Genomic DNA, 16,549 nt, shown 5'->3' on the forward strand with positions numbered 1-16,549 from the left:
CCTGGATCCTGGCTTCAGATTGGCTCAGCTCTAGCCGTTGCAGTCACTTTGGGGATGAACCACTGGACGCAAGATCTTCCTCTCTGTCTCTCCTCCTCTCTGTATATCTGCCTTTCCAATAAAAACAAATAAATCTTAAAAAAAAAAAAAACTATGTGGCTCAGTTTTTCTTTTTGGTTCATAGGCTGATTTACCAATGATTCGATTACCAAGCTCCAGATGAAACTAGCTTAAAAACATTGCTCTTGGTTAAATACTTGAAAAAGACGGTCTTCTGTAACTTGCTTTTACCCTTAGCATCTGCTCCACACTTTTCAATGTCCAAGTCAAAGAACCACGGACAATATGATATCAACCAAGAATTCCCGAACTGGCCTAACTTCCCTTCCCCAGTAATCCACAAATTTTGATGTGCTTAAAAAGATCTGTGTAACAGTGTAGGTTGCCAATCTGCAATTAGCAAAATAACACATACAGAGCTGTCAGCAGGACAGGTAAGCAGCTGACAGTAACTCAACAGCTTTCTTAAATATAGTAATAACAATACACTCAGGCATCAGAGCTTCCTTATGTGTCAGTCATTATACTACAATCCCCAGCTTACAGAAACGTGTTGCTACAACCTTTCTGAAATTTTCTGTTCTTTGAGTACCTCATGAGAAGATAGAGAATTTCATAAAAATTCTCTGGAAGTATTGGACTGTTCCTCCTTCCACTCCACATTTAGAACAGGTATCACTTATCCTTTTCTAATTGAGTTTTGTTTAAAAAAAAAAAACATGGCAGTGAAAAACTGGGCAAATAGAGACTCTAGGGTGGACTATGTCAATCAGTGGGTTCTGCAGCGACCTCATCGTGCTTGGAGTGGCAAGGCTGGCAGCAATTCAGAACTGTTGAACTAACAAAACCACTTGAGCAAGACCCTCAGAGCATGCTCCACATCAGGGTCCTGGGATGGGTGGGAGACTGGGTGTGGCTTCTCCCTTTACCTCCCCCTTTACCCCAGATACAGAAGGAAAAAAAAAAACTGTGGAAATTATAGTCTTAAGCACTTTCCTGTAGCCTTTGAACCTTTGTGCCCTAATTAATAAGTAAAGATTGTCAAAAATAAAGAAAAAATATATTCAAACAAACAAAAAAGCCTTTTCTCATGCTGAGTTTGGTCTGTCTTCCTCTGAAAAGAATTAAGACTAGGGTAGTCCCTTTAAGACAGTGTGAATTCAGGGTCCAACTCTATGGCCTAGTGGCTGAATCCATGCCTTGCATGCACCAGGATTCCATAAGGCCACGTCCTATCCAGCTCCCTGCTTGTAGCCTGGGAAAGCAACAGAGGACAGCCCAAAACCTTGTGATCTTGCACTTGCACAGGAGACCTAGAAGAAGCTTCTGGCTCCTGGCTTCAGACTGGCTCAGTTCTGGCCAATGTGACCATTTGGGGAACGAATCAGCAGACAGAAGATCTCTGTCTCACCCTCTCTCTATAACTCTCTCCAATAAAAATGAATAAATTAAAGAAATCAAACCTCAATCTAATCATAAACAGTGCCTGTCTATTGTGCAGTTGTTTAGCCTAGTGTTTGAGAGGCTGGTTCAGAAGCCCAAGTCCCACATCAGAAAACGGGTTCAACACTTCTTGCTTATGCACCCCTGGGAGGCAGCATGTAATAACTCTAGTAATGGGTCCCTGTCACCCATGTGGGAGACCTGCATGTAGCTACCAGCTCAAGCTCCGGTCCAGTCCAGCTCCAGTCTTTGCAGGCATTTCGGGGAGGGAACCAGTTTGGGATTGGGGATGGTGGTGAGATGGGAGAGCTCTCTACACAGCAAAATGCTCAAAACAAAATAATCTACTTTTTCAAAAGCATTTTGCTAATAAAGCTAAAATATATAAAGTAAATGGGAACATAAAATTTTATGCCAGTCAGAATCTATAAATATAATTTAATACAAAGAAAGAGAAACACACTTAGGGAAATTACTAAAATATTATCTAATCTGGTAGAATACTGAACTGCCTCAAAACGGTCAGTACTTCCTATTATCTACTCAGCAGACATGTAAAAGTTAACTAAAGGCAGCAAACCCAGTTTCTACTAAAGGCAATTTCTACTTAGGACTTCAGCTGGGTCACTAGAGAATTTGTCACAAATGTATGCTCACCTCCAATTAAAAAGGCTACTAAATGGGAAATCCTTAAATTGTCCAAAGTATACAGAAATTGTACTCACTTTGAAAAGATACACTTAGTGAAACAGAATAGGAGGCAACTTTTGATAAAATAAGTAAGAACTTTCGAAGAAATGCTCTGCTAATAGAGGAAAAGGAATGGATAGTGAAGGTCAGGGTGGTTTGAGGTCTTCCTGGGATCAGATTCAGGAAATTATGAAACTTATGGTGACATGAGGAACTAAGAATGTAGAACAGGAAGCCTGGGAAATAACACTGTAAAAAGAAATTAACAAATGAGTAATTACTTTTATATTCAATCTTGTTTCACAGGGAAAACGTGCAAGATTAAGTACTCTACATATAGTACTTTAGTCTAGAAAAGACAAAGTAATATATGGAAAAATATGTGCACAAAGATAAACTAGTAGAAATAAATTGTTTCATGGAAGTCAAATAGAAAAGTTGAGAATAAGAAAATAGGATAAGTTTTATGAGTATAGCTGTGAACGGGGATAACAACTTAAAGATGTAACAGAGGAAAACATCAAAAAAAGCAATCATTTTTGTGAAAAACAAATGGCATAAATATGGATAAAAGTAGATGATTTAAAAAAAATAGTGAAAAACACACCCTATAATTGAGTCATGAAAACTGTGAAAAATGTCATTTTGATTACAATATGTGCATATCTGGAAAGTTTATAAGCACAATTAATAACTGGAGATGACATGCATCACAGATAAGCTTTCATTCAATGAAAGTTTAGGGCATACTTACAATTCAATCACTTACAATTATTTTTGAAAATTCAAGAACTGGAGAGATACCAGAGGACTGGAAAAAAGCAAGTGTAGTACTGATCTTCCATAAAGGTAAGGAAAAGAGAGAATATAAAGTTACCATACTGTGAGTCTGACATCAACAACCAAGTAAAGGAATAATAAGAGAAACATACAGAAGAAGTAGGTATATGACTAGCAAGTGGCAAATTAAAAAATCAAAAATTATGTCAAGTCTAATGATGTTCTAAGAAATTTGTTAGCAAATTAACTTTTTGTTTCCCTACTGAATGACTTGGAAAAGGTATAAGAAAACCAAAAATATTAGTAAGACTACGATTTTATCAGGCATAATAATTTGTCCCTGATTACTAAAAATCGGAAACAATTATAATCTCTATCATCTTTGCAGTTTGGTTAAAGAACAGGACTTATTCAGAGAGGTTCTGAAGGTGAGAATTTCTACCTACTTTTAATTCTAAAGAATACTCAACAATCAAGTCCTCTGGAGTGAAGAGTTATCAATGCAAAAATGCTCATAAACCTGAACCTCATACTAAACCTTTTCCTACACTGTACCTTCAGGAAGGTGCTTTCCTTTTTAAGTAATGTCCTGAAAATCTAAGGCTCCAACTTAGGTTTTCTAACTTCAACATAAGATTTACCTATCTTATCAACAATTGCCAGGTACCCTAAGAATGTCCTCAAAAGTACGATCTTCTTCTATAATTTTTTTTAAAAGATATACTTAACTCAGAGGTATAGATAGCTGAAGAGGGGAGGGGAGAGAGGGAGTGGGACTGGGAGGGAGAGTGAGTGAGTGAGTTAATGAGAGCGAATGAGAGAGAGAGAGAGAGAGAGAGAGAGAGAGAGAGAGAGAGAGAGAAACAGATCTTTTATCTAGCTGCAAAGGCCAGGGCTGGGCCAAGCCAAAAGCAAGAGCTTCATCTGGTCTCCCACAGAGGTGGGAGGGACCCAAACACTTTGGCCAACTTCTGCTGCTTTTCTCAGTCCATTACCATTAGCAGGAAGCTGGATGGGAAGTGCAGCAGCTGGGATAGGAAGAGGCACCTAGGGTGGTAGGGATGCCAGTGTTACAGGCAGCAGCTTTACCTACTAGGCTGCAATGCTGGTCCTCTTCCATAATCCTAAGCAAGAAGCTTTAACAATACCATGAATTCATCAAAGATGCATAGCAGATATTAAATTTTATTCGAAGCATTAGGTTCTCTGCTAGATATTGTCAAATTCCTCACTGCACATACAAAGTAGATAATTAACCAACTTTATATGTGCTTACACAAACCATCCTGCTGAAATTTTTTTTAAAATGCTATTCTGATAAAATGTCTGACTTCAACTCCATTACATCTTTCTGTTACATCACAATATTTTAAAAATTCATAATGTGGAGGACCAAAATATAATCTGAAAATTTCCTGAAGAAGTAATCTAGTGAAAATAAACACAAGTTCTGAAGAATATTCTACTTTTAAACCCTGAATCTACAACTTCCTAACAAATACCTATGTAATCTAGAAGTTATCTTCCCTGCTTCCATTTTCTTATCTACAAGATAGGTAGACTAATAAACATCCAACAATGATAGATGAGTAATATGTGGAGTATCACAATAGCAGACATCCTACTTCCTCCTTATTATTTGGAGCTTCAGAGAATCAGGGTTCTCCACCTATCCCCAGCCTCACACAGTGCTTACCATAAAACAAAACGAACAAATAATTAGAGAACACAAGAAAAGCAATGTACAATCAAGAAAAGGATATAAGAGTAAGTTAAACTGTAATTTAACATCTCCAAAGACTGATCATATGCAGTAAGCTGATGAACTCGAAAGAAAATAAATAATGGTAATAATGATAGTATTAGCAATAAATAATATAAGTGGTAGGACTGTCTGGAAAACAGATTGGAAAAAACAATTCCAATATGAACTATTCAGAATGTACTGTGATGGAACCACAAAAGTAGAATTATATTTGCTATTTTGACAGAGCCAAACTACATAAAAAAGCCTCTTTCTTCCAAAATAAAAATCTGAATTTTGAACATACAATATTAGCTCTTCGAAAAATTAGAATTGTTTCTATCTTTACAAAGAAAAACACTGATACAAAATGTTAAGTATCTGTTAAACATGCACATACAAATCTAAAATGCTCACAAATAAATACAGATATAAACCACTTTACCAAGCAGGAATCAGGTACAAACACCAAATGCGAAAATTTGGTGAACTTCAATCATAGACCATAGCACACTGCTAATTCTTCATGATCTCTTATGCAAAATAAAATGTAGTATAACGAATTCACAATAGCACATCAGGCTAAATCATATGCCAGCAAACATGCATTCACAATTTGGCCATCACTAGTATAAATGAAATGCTGAGTAGAAAACTGACCAGCAAAATGAAGCAGAGTGCTTCAGCTGCTTTCCCACATCCTTGCTGCCACCACCACGATCATGACTCAACATTCCAGAAGGCAATTTCATAAAAGAACAAAACACCTACTCTGAATCACTTAACAAAGCACTGCCTGACCACTCATTTTTGGCAGTAAACCAAAGCTTTTCTTCTTTACATCAATCAGGCTATTTGTAAACTTCCTTGTAAGTCACAGGTCAAGTCATTCCAGGAACTAAATAAATGTGTTACCCGCACACATTGCTTTCATTTCCCCAGCCTTAAATCCACGGAATTTTAGAAATCCTATTTTTAAGCAGTCACCAAATATAAAAAGTTTTAGATCAGTTTCTTGGAAATTTGCTCTATATATAGCCAGGAGAAATTCACATTAAACATGAATCCTTAAACTGAGTTCAAGCTGTGAAATAGCTACAGAATTCTCATAGCATAATATTTAAGAATTTCACCATAAAAGGTTTTAACAACCTTTAAGCAAACTTGCTTTCTTTGTACAGAAAAACATAACTAAAAAATTAACACCGGTAGCAGTAGGGGGAAGGGGGCAATCCATGATAAACCAATCAGAACAATGGACCAAAAATACCAAAAAGCTTGTATCAAACAAAAGAAGAAATTACATACACCTGGGGCCAATGAGATGGTGTAGCCAGCCAAGCCCCTTCCCCATCCTCTGCACTGCTGACATCCCATAGGGACCTCAGCTCCAGTGCCAGCTGTTCCACTTTCCATATAGCTCTCTGCTTTATGGCATGGGAAAGCAGAAGAGCTTCCTACAGGAGGTTGGAAGAAGCCCCTGGCTCCCAGCTTCAGATTGGCCCAGCTCTGCCCACTGTGGCCACTATGGCCATTTGTGGATGGAAGAGCTCTCTCTTTGTAACTCTTTCAAGTAAAAATAAATAAATCTTAGGGAAAAAAATGAAATTATAAATGTCAAGACTGTCTTTGGATATCTGATTGTAGCTACTAATGAATATTAAACAGACGGAAACACAGGTTACGTTTCTGTTGAAGCTGTTAAAGCATGTATATATAAAATTAGCCTCACTCAGTTTAATGGTTCAAATCTATCAAGGTAATCTAAGACTGGAGTACAAGCCTATGAAGCTAGGCTTTTCTACAGTATGCATAACTAGGTTTTTAAGAAAGTAACAAACATCTTATAAAGGAGTTTAAGAATTCTGCAATGTGCCTACCCAAAGAACCAGAAGTTCTTGTACATTTAAGTCAAGAGTATTCACAAAAAATCATAAATAATTTAGGTATTATTTCTTTAAGATTTAATTTTACTGAAAAGGCAAATTTACAGAGAGAAAAGACAGAGACGAAGATCTTCCATCTGCTGGTTCACTCCCCAAGAAGCCACAATAGCCAGAGCTGAGCTGATTTGAAGCCAGGACCCAGGAACTTCTTCAGGGTCTCCCATGTGGGTGGAGGGACCCAAGGCTTTGGGTCATCCTCTATCACCTTCCCAGGCCACAAGCAGGGAGCTGGATGGGAAGTAGAGCATCCAGGACATGGACCAGCGCCCATGATTCTGGTGCTCACAAGGGGAGGATCAGCTAATTGAGCCATTGAGGTAGATCCATAATTTAGCTATGATGTGTATATATAATTTATATTTATATGAAGTATTGCACACATGGATGATAAAGTTCTCTAAGACTAAACAAAAAATTTGTGGGAAAAAAAATTGAAATATGGGTCAGTGCTGTGGCTCAACACGCTAATCCTCCACAATGTGGTGCCAACATCCTATTTTGGCACAAGTTCATGTGCTGGCTGCTCTACTTCCCACACAACTCTTTGCTTATGGCCTGGGAAAGCATGGAGGATGGCCCAAAGCCTTGGGACCCTGTACCTACGTGGGAGACCTGGAAGAGGCTCCTGGCTGCGAATCAGCTCAGCTCTGGCTATGGCGGCCATTTGGGTAGTGAACAGTGAATGGAAGACCTTCTCTCTTTGTCTCTCCTTCTCTCTGTAAATCTGCCTTCCAACTATAAACAAATTAATCTTTAAAAAAATAGATTGAAATAAGTGGCAACATGGCAAGATCTGGTGAGAAAAACTTCTGCTCTGGGCCTTTAAATTCAGTGTTAGAGAAATTATTCATTTATTGAGCACTTTTTAGAACTATGACACTGTGTTCCATGGTTTGGGAATAGTAAGACAGACCAACTACGCATCTTGCCCTAAAATCTCTATCTATTGGAAGAGATAAAACATCTGTTTACAAATCTTTGATCCCAGTATAGTAAAGTAAGAGCTACATGCAAGGCACTAAGAGATTAAAAGAAGAAAGTTATGAGAACAACAAAGGTCTCAGAGGTGGCACCTCTGAGAATGCAGCCTGTGGATAGAGATGGAGAAGGCAAAAGTGCTGTGGCACTGGGCCCTCACAGGAACAGCATAATCCAATGATGTGTTTGATTTTTTCTTTAATAAAGTGATTGCTTACAGAAAAAGGGCAGGCAGGGTTAAGGAAACAAAACAAGGGATGCCAAAGTACCCAAGAATCAGAAGCAACAGGAAGCCTTTCTTACCCTAGTCTGCAGGATTAATGGCGGAAATAGTGCTACTATGAGCCAATCAGAGCAAGAAGTACTGACGGGGCACAGTAGGGCAGCCACTGCCAAAAACCACATTACAGCAGGGAAGGAGCAAGAGGAGGATGTACTCTTCCTTCTCTTCTACCTTGTGTTCTTGTCCCTACCGGTTAACCCAACTAGAATTCTGCCAGACAGGTCCCAAATGATGTAAGCTGTGAAAGTCGGCCTCCTGGCACCCAGAGGAGGCCAGAAAAAGCGGTGAATGAGTCAGAATGGAAACTGAGAGACAGAAAAGGCACCCATGCAGAGCGGGAATTAGTGTGAGCACAAATGGTAGCCTGGAAAGCACAAGGAGGCCAAACGGGGAGCAAAACTATCTTCAGACCAGTCTGTGTTTTTCAAGTCTGGATGCCAAACTTGAAAGAAAATAAAATTAGAGGCTGAACAGAAAACAGAAATGGGATTTTGAGGAGCAGGGTGAGCAACAGACAGACAGAGATTTGCCATAGTAGCAACCTGATAGTTTCTGGAGAGAATAACACAGCAAGTGCCGTCGAGGCTCTAGCCCTAGTGCTTCTGGTCTACAGCCAGCTGTGAGACTGTGAGACTGTCTCTTCACCTAACAAAAAGACAGAGAGTTGCAACTTCAGGGTTGCTTCCATAAAGTCAATACCTCCAGAAGAGTCGATCCCTCACCATACTGAAAAACCGTCAGGTTCACTTCACCATCTTTGAAAAGTTAACCTTACTCAAGCACATACAGTAGGAACTGGTAAGTAGCCACTACAGCCAAGACCTCCACGGTAAGACACAGAATGCAGAGTACAAGTAAACTCCATTAGTTACTGTGACCTCAAAACGGAAACATTAGTAAAGCTCGACTTTAAAACATACTATGAAATACAGAGAATGCAAAGAAACTATGGAATGAACAGGAAAATTTGATTAAATTTGCACACTTGATTAAAGCAAAATAAACTGCTCAGTCAATACAGCAAAGAAGTCAAGTCCTTGAAAATGTCTTCAGAAATAAATGAACTGCACTGCAGGAAGGAGCACAGTTTTCAGAGAGATGCACATATACACTCTTATACACCCTCTCTCGTACAGGCACACAGAACTAGAGAGGGAGAGAATGAATATGCATAACCATCACCATTCATCTAGGACAAACTTGCTAGATACCTACTACGGCCGGGTACTGTCCTAATCTTCAAAGAATGCAATTTTTAAAGGTCAAAATAAATAATAGCAAATTGTAACTAAGATTTACCTAACCTTCAAAAATGAACTCAAGTTTTGTCCATTCCAAGCAGTGTACCTAACTTTTCTATCCAGCAACATGCTTTCGTAACGATAGTAATAGTATGCCAGAGCCAATCTGTGCCAGTACTGCCGTCAGTATTATTTCAAGTCTACTGCAGGACACACGGATGCGCTCAAAGGCTGGGGATCTACTCATCATCTGTTTCTAAACATTCTCTCCAATTGTCCTTTTCTCCAACCAGGAAGCTTGGTGACCTAGGGACTATTTTTAATTTACACGGAATTATCTAACTCTAGTACAACAGAGCCAAAAGTCTCAATACTTACAGAATTTTCACAAAGTCGCATATTCTGACCACTTAACAAGCATTTCTTGAACACATAGTAAGTGCTGGTGGGGCTTAGCACTCCAAACTCTGAGGTAAAGCATCTCAGCACTCTGAGCCTGGAAGGGCTTCAGAAGCAGTCTCTGGCCCCCTGCTCCTTTTTCCCCAAAGACAGAGAAACTAGAATTCAGTGTCCCCTAGGCAGGTTGCAGAACCTCTCCCTCTTCTCTCTGTCACTAAACCTAGAAATACTATTCTAATCTTTACTCACCTTTCTGACTAAGAGCTGACCATGAAGAAATTCTCTGACCTTTTTTTGACAGTAGATTCTAAGACTTTCATTCCGGAAAGGGTCCCGCCCTATGCCAGGAAGTATTGTTACACAGAATGGCCAAGAGGAATTGAAACAGTTAGCTCTTGGTGTTTTCTGCTTTGATTTTTACATTAGGTCCTACCCTGTGTCCAACCATGTTTCTACACCACTGCCCATTCATTACCAAACTAAGCAGAAAAGGAGAGTTTTCTTTGCATCTGAGTTTGTTTCTGAAGGTGCCTACATAGACCTTAAAGTTAACCTGCCACACTTTTCTCCTGCTGATCTACCTTCTGTTAACGGAGGTGTCAGCTCTAAAGCCTACGAGTGCAAAAAGGTATGACATGTTTCTACCCTTACACACCAAGTACTTGATTCAAGACAAAAGTCTTCGGGATATGAGCAAAAAGCCTGATCTTGGAGCAACTATGACATACTAGGTTAAGGTGTCACCTGCACATCCCATGTGGGAGCTGGTTAGAGTTCCAGTTGTTCCACTTCCAATCCATCTCCCTGCTAATGCGACTGGGAAAGCAGCAGAGGTCAGCCCAAGTGCTTGGGCTCCTGACCCTGGATCCTGGCTTCAGCAGGGACTAGCCCTGGCCTTTGCAACCATTTGGTGAGTGAACCAGATGGAAGCACTGTTTCCTCCCTTTCTAAGCCTGCCTTCCAAATAAATGAATAATTTAGGGAAAAAAAAAACATAAAATCCAAAACACCTTGAACTCTAGAAAATTAGCCTAATTCAAGTGTCAGATACGAGATCACAAATCTACTAGACAACGCAGTGAAGAACGTAATCCAGAGCTATGAATCAAGCAGTGTGGCAGAACACAGAGATAAGGGTAACCCACGGCTCTACTACAGGAAGATGCAGTGGAAAAGGCATCCCAGCAGCTGTCCTTAAGTTACATGCTACGGATGAGGGAACGGATGTATAAAAACACAACGAGGCCATAGCTTGTTCACAGTGGGTAAAACACCTGGAGACAAAACAGCAGCAGACTGTAAAGTTGCTTGAAGATGCCAGGCAGCAGGACTCTGGCAACGGGAAGTCAAAAGAGATTATGAAGCATAAGAATGACCCAAGTCAGATTTGATCTGGATAAACAGGACAGGCAAGAGGAGTCCAGTAACAGAGATGAGTTGGAAGATTCTCATCAAGTCTAGGTGAGAGATGATGCTGGTGGCCTAAATAAAATCAGTAATTATCAGCTACAGAAAAGTGGCAATCGGAGAGACACTACTAAGGCAAACAAGATAGCTTCTGGTGACTGGACCTGGAACATAAATGGAAAATAGCTTTAAACAGATACCTGCCTGTGTGTAGTAGAATGTTAATTCACCAAGTATTTAGGATGGGTTGGCAATTCACTGCAGTAGTAAGATGCTTGCACCCAACATCTGGGTCTGAACCCCAGCTCTGCTCACACGCACCCTGGTAGGCAGCAGTGAAGTCTCAAGTCCTCGGTCCTGACCACCCATGTGGGAGACCTGGACTGGGTTCTGGGCTCCTGCCTTCATCCTGGCCCTAGCTGTGGCAAGATCTTTCTTTCAAATAAACCCATTAAAAATAAATAAAATATTTGAGCAGAGCCACTTGGCGTAACTGTGCTTTCAGCTTAATAATTGCTTTTTCAAGTCTAACAATATTTGTTTCCAACTTTATTAAAATCATCCAAAATAAAAATTTGAGTCCACTATAGCAACCACAAAAACTTTTCCTCTATTTTTCCTTATTATCATCATAAACTATCACTCTACAATATAGAGCTTAGATAGTGGTAAAAGTCAACATCCTAGAATTTGCTTTTCAGAAGTAAAAGCAGATTGTTTTCAGATAGTCCCCTCTTTCTCAATCAACACAGTGTAAACCATACAACTGCCAGATTTTCAAACAACAGAATATGGTAATATTACTCAAGCTTTTTTCTAGCTGAACCAAAGCTACACTAAACTAAATTTTCTGCTCTCTTTGTATCAGCTAGGAGTGAAACAGGGATGGCTGAGTGGTTATGTTACTACTGAAAACAAGATTTTTCGCATTAAGATAAAGAAAACTCACATTTTCTAGAACCTTACACATATCAAAATGGATGGGCAACAGCCTCCTATTTACTGAAAGGCACTGCAAGTACAACCTCCTTTCTGTCCAAAACAAACCTGGACACTTCGCTTCTGTTATCTTGCTTGTTTCTGTTTTAAGTGCTTAGCACAAAACTGATTTTTAGCGATATAAAAGTACCTTTCCTGAACTAGTAGTGAATACGGTATTTTTATTTAGGTTCACTTGTTGCAAAACAAAATTTAAAGAAAAAGATTTTAAAAACAGAAGTAAATAAGAAATGTTAAAACTATTCAGTAAAGGGTTTCATCACCTACCCAGTTCAACAGAGGTAGTGCCTGAGATGAATCAAGATACTGCATGAGAACTTCCGATTATAAAATTTACAGCAAAAACTGTCAAAACTGCAACTGCTACCACTCTAAGTAGTACTTCTGCCTTCTATTCCACTAAAAAATAAGGAAGTACTTGATTTAAGGTCTTTAATACAGCTAAAAAGTAAAAAGGGCTTAATCAACAAGCAAAACCAAGTATTACTTCAAAATAACCAGCTTTTTTGTTTAATACAACCTGTCAATTTTACACAAGAAAAATCTTTGTGAAGAACAGGTGAAGCCAGAGGGGAAGAGCATAATTCAAGTATGCTTTCCAGTGTACCAATTACACTCAACTTTCCTAACTGTAACCTGGGCTGAGAACCTAAAACTTTCCCTCTAGTTGTCAGGTGAAGCCCATAAAACTACAAAAATTTTTAAATGTATTTGCATCAGCTGCCCGGGGTGCATCGACGCATTCCCTCATACAACAGCATACGAACAATAGCATCTATAATTACAGCACATGAAAACAAAAACAGCGCCCAAAATAAAACCCCCAAAATATCTGGCCTATAAATGCAGAATCTAGTATTGAAGTCAGTAATCAAAATGAAGCTTTACATTAAGAGAAGGCTTAACGTTTAAATCTAAAATCGAATTCTTGGTCGTCTTTGCAAAGGAAAATAAATATAGAGTTCCACCCCAAAACAAACAAGCAAGCAAGCAAGCAAGCAACGGAAACAAGGCAAAGGCACGGCCTCTTCCGAAGAGGAGGTCCTAGCCTCAGCCGCCCGCCCCTCTGGCTGAGGAAGCGGGAGCAGGCCCGGTCACAGGGGGCCTGGGCAGCCGCGGCCACGTCGTCCTACTCACCCCAGAGGGCAGCAAAGAGGAGGCCAGGAGAGCGCGACATTCGCACCCACGGCCCGGCCCCGAGCAGGCAGCAAGGACCCTGGGGACTCGGAGGCGGGGGCCGGCCCCTCACCCAGACCCTAGGGGTCTACTCACTCCGCAAGCGGCCAGCAAGAAAGCCATTCGCCAAGGCCCCCGCCCTCGGTGCCTCCTGGGGAGGGAGCCGGGGGCGCTGCTCCCGAGCAGCCCTTTCCACAAGCCCGCGGTGGGACGCCCCGGCTGCGGCGCGGGCGGTGCAGTCAGAGCCTCAGCCCATCCCCGGGACTCCCTGGCAGCCCCGGCCAGGCCCCGCCCCCGCCCGGGCCTAGGGCCGCCCGATTGGCTAAGCCCTGCCTGGCAAAAAGACCCCTGGCGATTGGCCACGGGTCACCTGCTGTAGGGAGGTGAGCAGCTGACCTCTCTGATTGGCGGCTGAGCCCGTTTCGGAGCAGCAGGGAGTCACCCCGGGCGGCCGGGCGGTGGCTGGCAGGTCTGCGGGACCCTCCTCCTCCTGGGTCGGGGCGCGCCTCACCGGCTGCACCTCGAGGCTGGCAGCGCCGCCTCCGCTGCGCGGGCGCCCCCAACGCCCCACCCCGCCCGTGCCAGGGAGGTGGTCACTCCAAGGAGCTCAGCTAGGCTCCGCCGGCCCAACCCCAGCTGCGGGGGAAGGCCCAGGCACGGCCATGGGCGTGCTTTCCACCCCCAATAACTTGGCAGCTAGGGAGCCTGGGCCCACACAGATTTCTTCTCTATACTGATACTGATCTTACTTCCGGAAAGTTGTTTATGTAAGTAGGGGGCGGGGAATGAAGGGAGGAAGAGATAGCCTGTCAGTCATCACAAGCAAGTGGCACCTTAATTGTATTAATCCAGTCAGACTTGGTGGGTCTGCTGTTGTGCCACAGCTCCATAAGGGACGTGGGTGGCTTGTGAAGAGTCTTCAGGAATCCGAATAACATAACCAAATTACATCAGAAGTTTAGGCTTCCACTTCCTCCACAGAGAATTACTCCAAATGCAGGGAATCACAAACACAAACTCTGTGGTTTGTAGCACAACCTGCTCTTTACAAATTTTAAGGGGCTGGTGCAGTAGCCTAGTGGCTAAAGTCCTCGCCTTGCATTTGGGCGCTGATTTGTGTCCCAGCTGCCCCACTTCCCATCCAGCTCCCTGCTTGTGGCCTGGGAAAGTAGTCCAGGATGGCCCACAGCCTTAGGACCCTGCCCCACCCCGCCATATCCAGTAGAGGCTGCTGGCTCCTAGCTTTGTATTGGCTCAGCTCTGTTGGGGAGTGAATCACCAGATGGAAGATCTTCCTCTTTGTCTCTCCTCCTCTCTGTATATCTGACTTTCCAATGAAAATTAAGTCTTAAAAAAAAGTTTAGTAGTTAATATTCCTCGTGGCTTGTAGATAAAATTCTAAGAGCATGATACTTCTTTCCCATCCCTTTCTTTTTACTGCTTGAGATAATATATTTTAAATTTATATCACAGTAAAAAGGTTTAATATTTCACTGAATAATAAGTTTAACAAGCGAAAAGAACAGACTCTAATTTAGTGGAAAAACAGAAAATGACTACAAACAATAATTGAATGGAAAAAAGACCATTTCACCCATATACATTAGACTTAAGTAATCACAGATCATTAAAACTATAGTATAATATTCCTATTCGTTGGTTTGACAAAAGTATAAAGTGAAGTTTTACCAAATTATATCTGCAGTAATCCCATTTCATTTCCTTTTTGACAAATTCCTTTTGAGCTATTTTTCCTTATGGCTATTTATATCCCTCTCCCAAGACTCTGGTAAATTAAGAATCCAGTTATTTCTTCTATTTGTGTAGCCCTACTAGTATATGTGCCCTGTAACACCCCGCATAAAATACACGGTACAAAGAGCTCGATGAATGCTGTCTTAACAGATGAGCTAACTCTACTGCGTGAAGGCTACCTTCATTTTAGAAAAATTGTTTCAGATGTTCAAATGCATTCTCTTCTTTCCCTGTTTGCTCTTGTCCTTCCCAGGGTTCCTATCTAAGAAAATGAAACCACTGTCATTAACTCTATTAGGCAAACCACAAACCTAGCCATCATTTTAGATGCATCCTTTACCCCACATTCAATCCAACGCCAACTTGGGCCATTAAAAAAAAAAAAAAAAAACCTCCTACACATACTCCCAATTCTGTTTTCTCTCCATCACCATCACCACTACCCCATTACTTGGAATAATCTCCTTACTAAATAATATCTTCCTGAATCCATCATAACTCCTCAGATTCATTCTCACCACCATGGCCACAGTAGTAGTTCCACAACTTACTTCATTACCACGTTGTACCCCCTCCTCACTGCCAACTGAAGAACTTAAACTGCTTTCCATTGTGCTTAAGATACAACTCAAAATCTAACCACCTCCTGCAAGGTTTAGACCTTACACCAACTTTTTTCCCCTTGAACTCCATATTTCCTGCCTTCCACAACAAATAATATTTCAAAGATTCTTTAATTTTCAAGGACTTTCCAATTCAGTAACTTGGTATAGGCTGTTATTTCTCTAACCTGCCACCAATTCCCAATGATTCACTTCGAATTTGCTGACAAATTTCACCTGCAAGCACAGACATCCCAAGAGGCACCAGTTTCTGTCCCAGCTGCTTCATTTCTGATCCAGCTTCCTGCCTGTGGCCTTGGAAAGCAGAGGGAACGGACCCCAGCATCCACATGGGAGATCCAGAAGAAGCCCTGGGCCACTACAGCCATTTGGGGAGTGAACGTATCTCTCCCTTGATCTCTCTGTAACTCTGCCTTTTAAATACATATTAAGTATTAAAGAAAAAAAGAGACAAGTATTAATAAAAGAACAATCTAAACACTGAAGTTTAGGGTGGAAGTTCTTTGAAAGGGTGAGAAGTCTACTGAGTAAAAACAGGCCAACTTTTCCATTAAGATTAAAAGATTTAATTATACAGAACAAATGTAGTACTTTCAAAAATATTATTTCCACTGGAGCGCTCAATGATGTTTACCTAGAAATCACATTCTGATCTAGTACCAAACATAGATAACAAATACTTTTGCATGAATAGAAGAAAAATAGAGAAAAAAATTCCTGTTGTACAGAGATGTTGTAATATCACTGAATTACTAATGCTTATGGTGATGCAAGTGTAAACAAATCTGTACCGCCAGTCATGTAAAAGTACAATACACACAATTATCTAGTATATCAACATTTGATAACGGTAATAAAATGATTTCATTGTTAGAATTTGAGTGTACATACACTTGCAGGAAAGTTAAATATGAAATAGGAACAGTATGCAATCCCTAGCTCCTGGTTTTGGCCCAGCCCAGATCTTGCTATTCAGGATACTGGGGAAGTCAACCAATGGATGGAAGAATTTCTTTTCTCTCTCC

The 16,549-nt window shown here is 40.9% G+C and overlaps 1 protein-coding gene across 8 annotated transcripts in view; it reads right to left on the reverse strand.

Moving 5' to 3' along the window:
- Nucleotides 1-16,549, reverse strand: part of OSBPL9 (oxysterol binding protein like 9) — a 139,696-nt gene that overhangs the window by 38,082 nt on the left and 85,065 nt on the right. For 2 of the 8 annotated variants that reach the window (XM_040978552.1, XM_040978551.1), the window contains exon 5: nucleotides 2,963-3,031. The exons of 3 other annotated variants lie outside the window; for them this stretch is intronic. In XM_040978552.1, coding sequence (XP_040834486.1) covers nucleotides 2,963-3,031 — 69 coding nt within the window. Of the gene's footprint in view, nucleotides 1-2,962; nucleotides 3,032-13,107; nucleotides 13,215-13,242; nucleotides 13,435-16,549 lie in introns of those variants that run through there. 3 more of the 8 variants (XM_040978557.1, XM_040978556.1, XM_040978558.1) reach the window with 2 other exon arrangements.

The sequence above is a fragment of the Ochotona curzoniae genome, unplaced genomic scaffold, assembly GCF_017591425.1.
Source record: "Ochotona curzoniae isolate NIBS_2020 unplaced genomic scaffold, NIBS_Ocur_1.0 contig_291, whole genome shotgun sequence".
NCBI classification, from domain to species: domain Eukaryota; kingdom Metazoa; phylum Chordata; class Mammalia; order Lagomorpha; family Ochotonidae; genus Ochotona; species Ochotona curzoniae.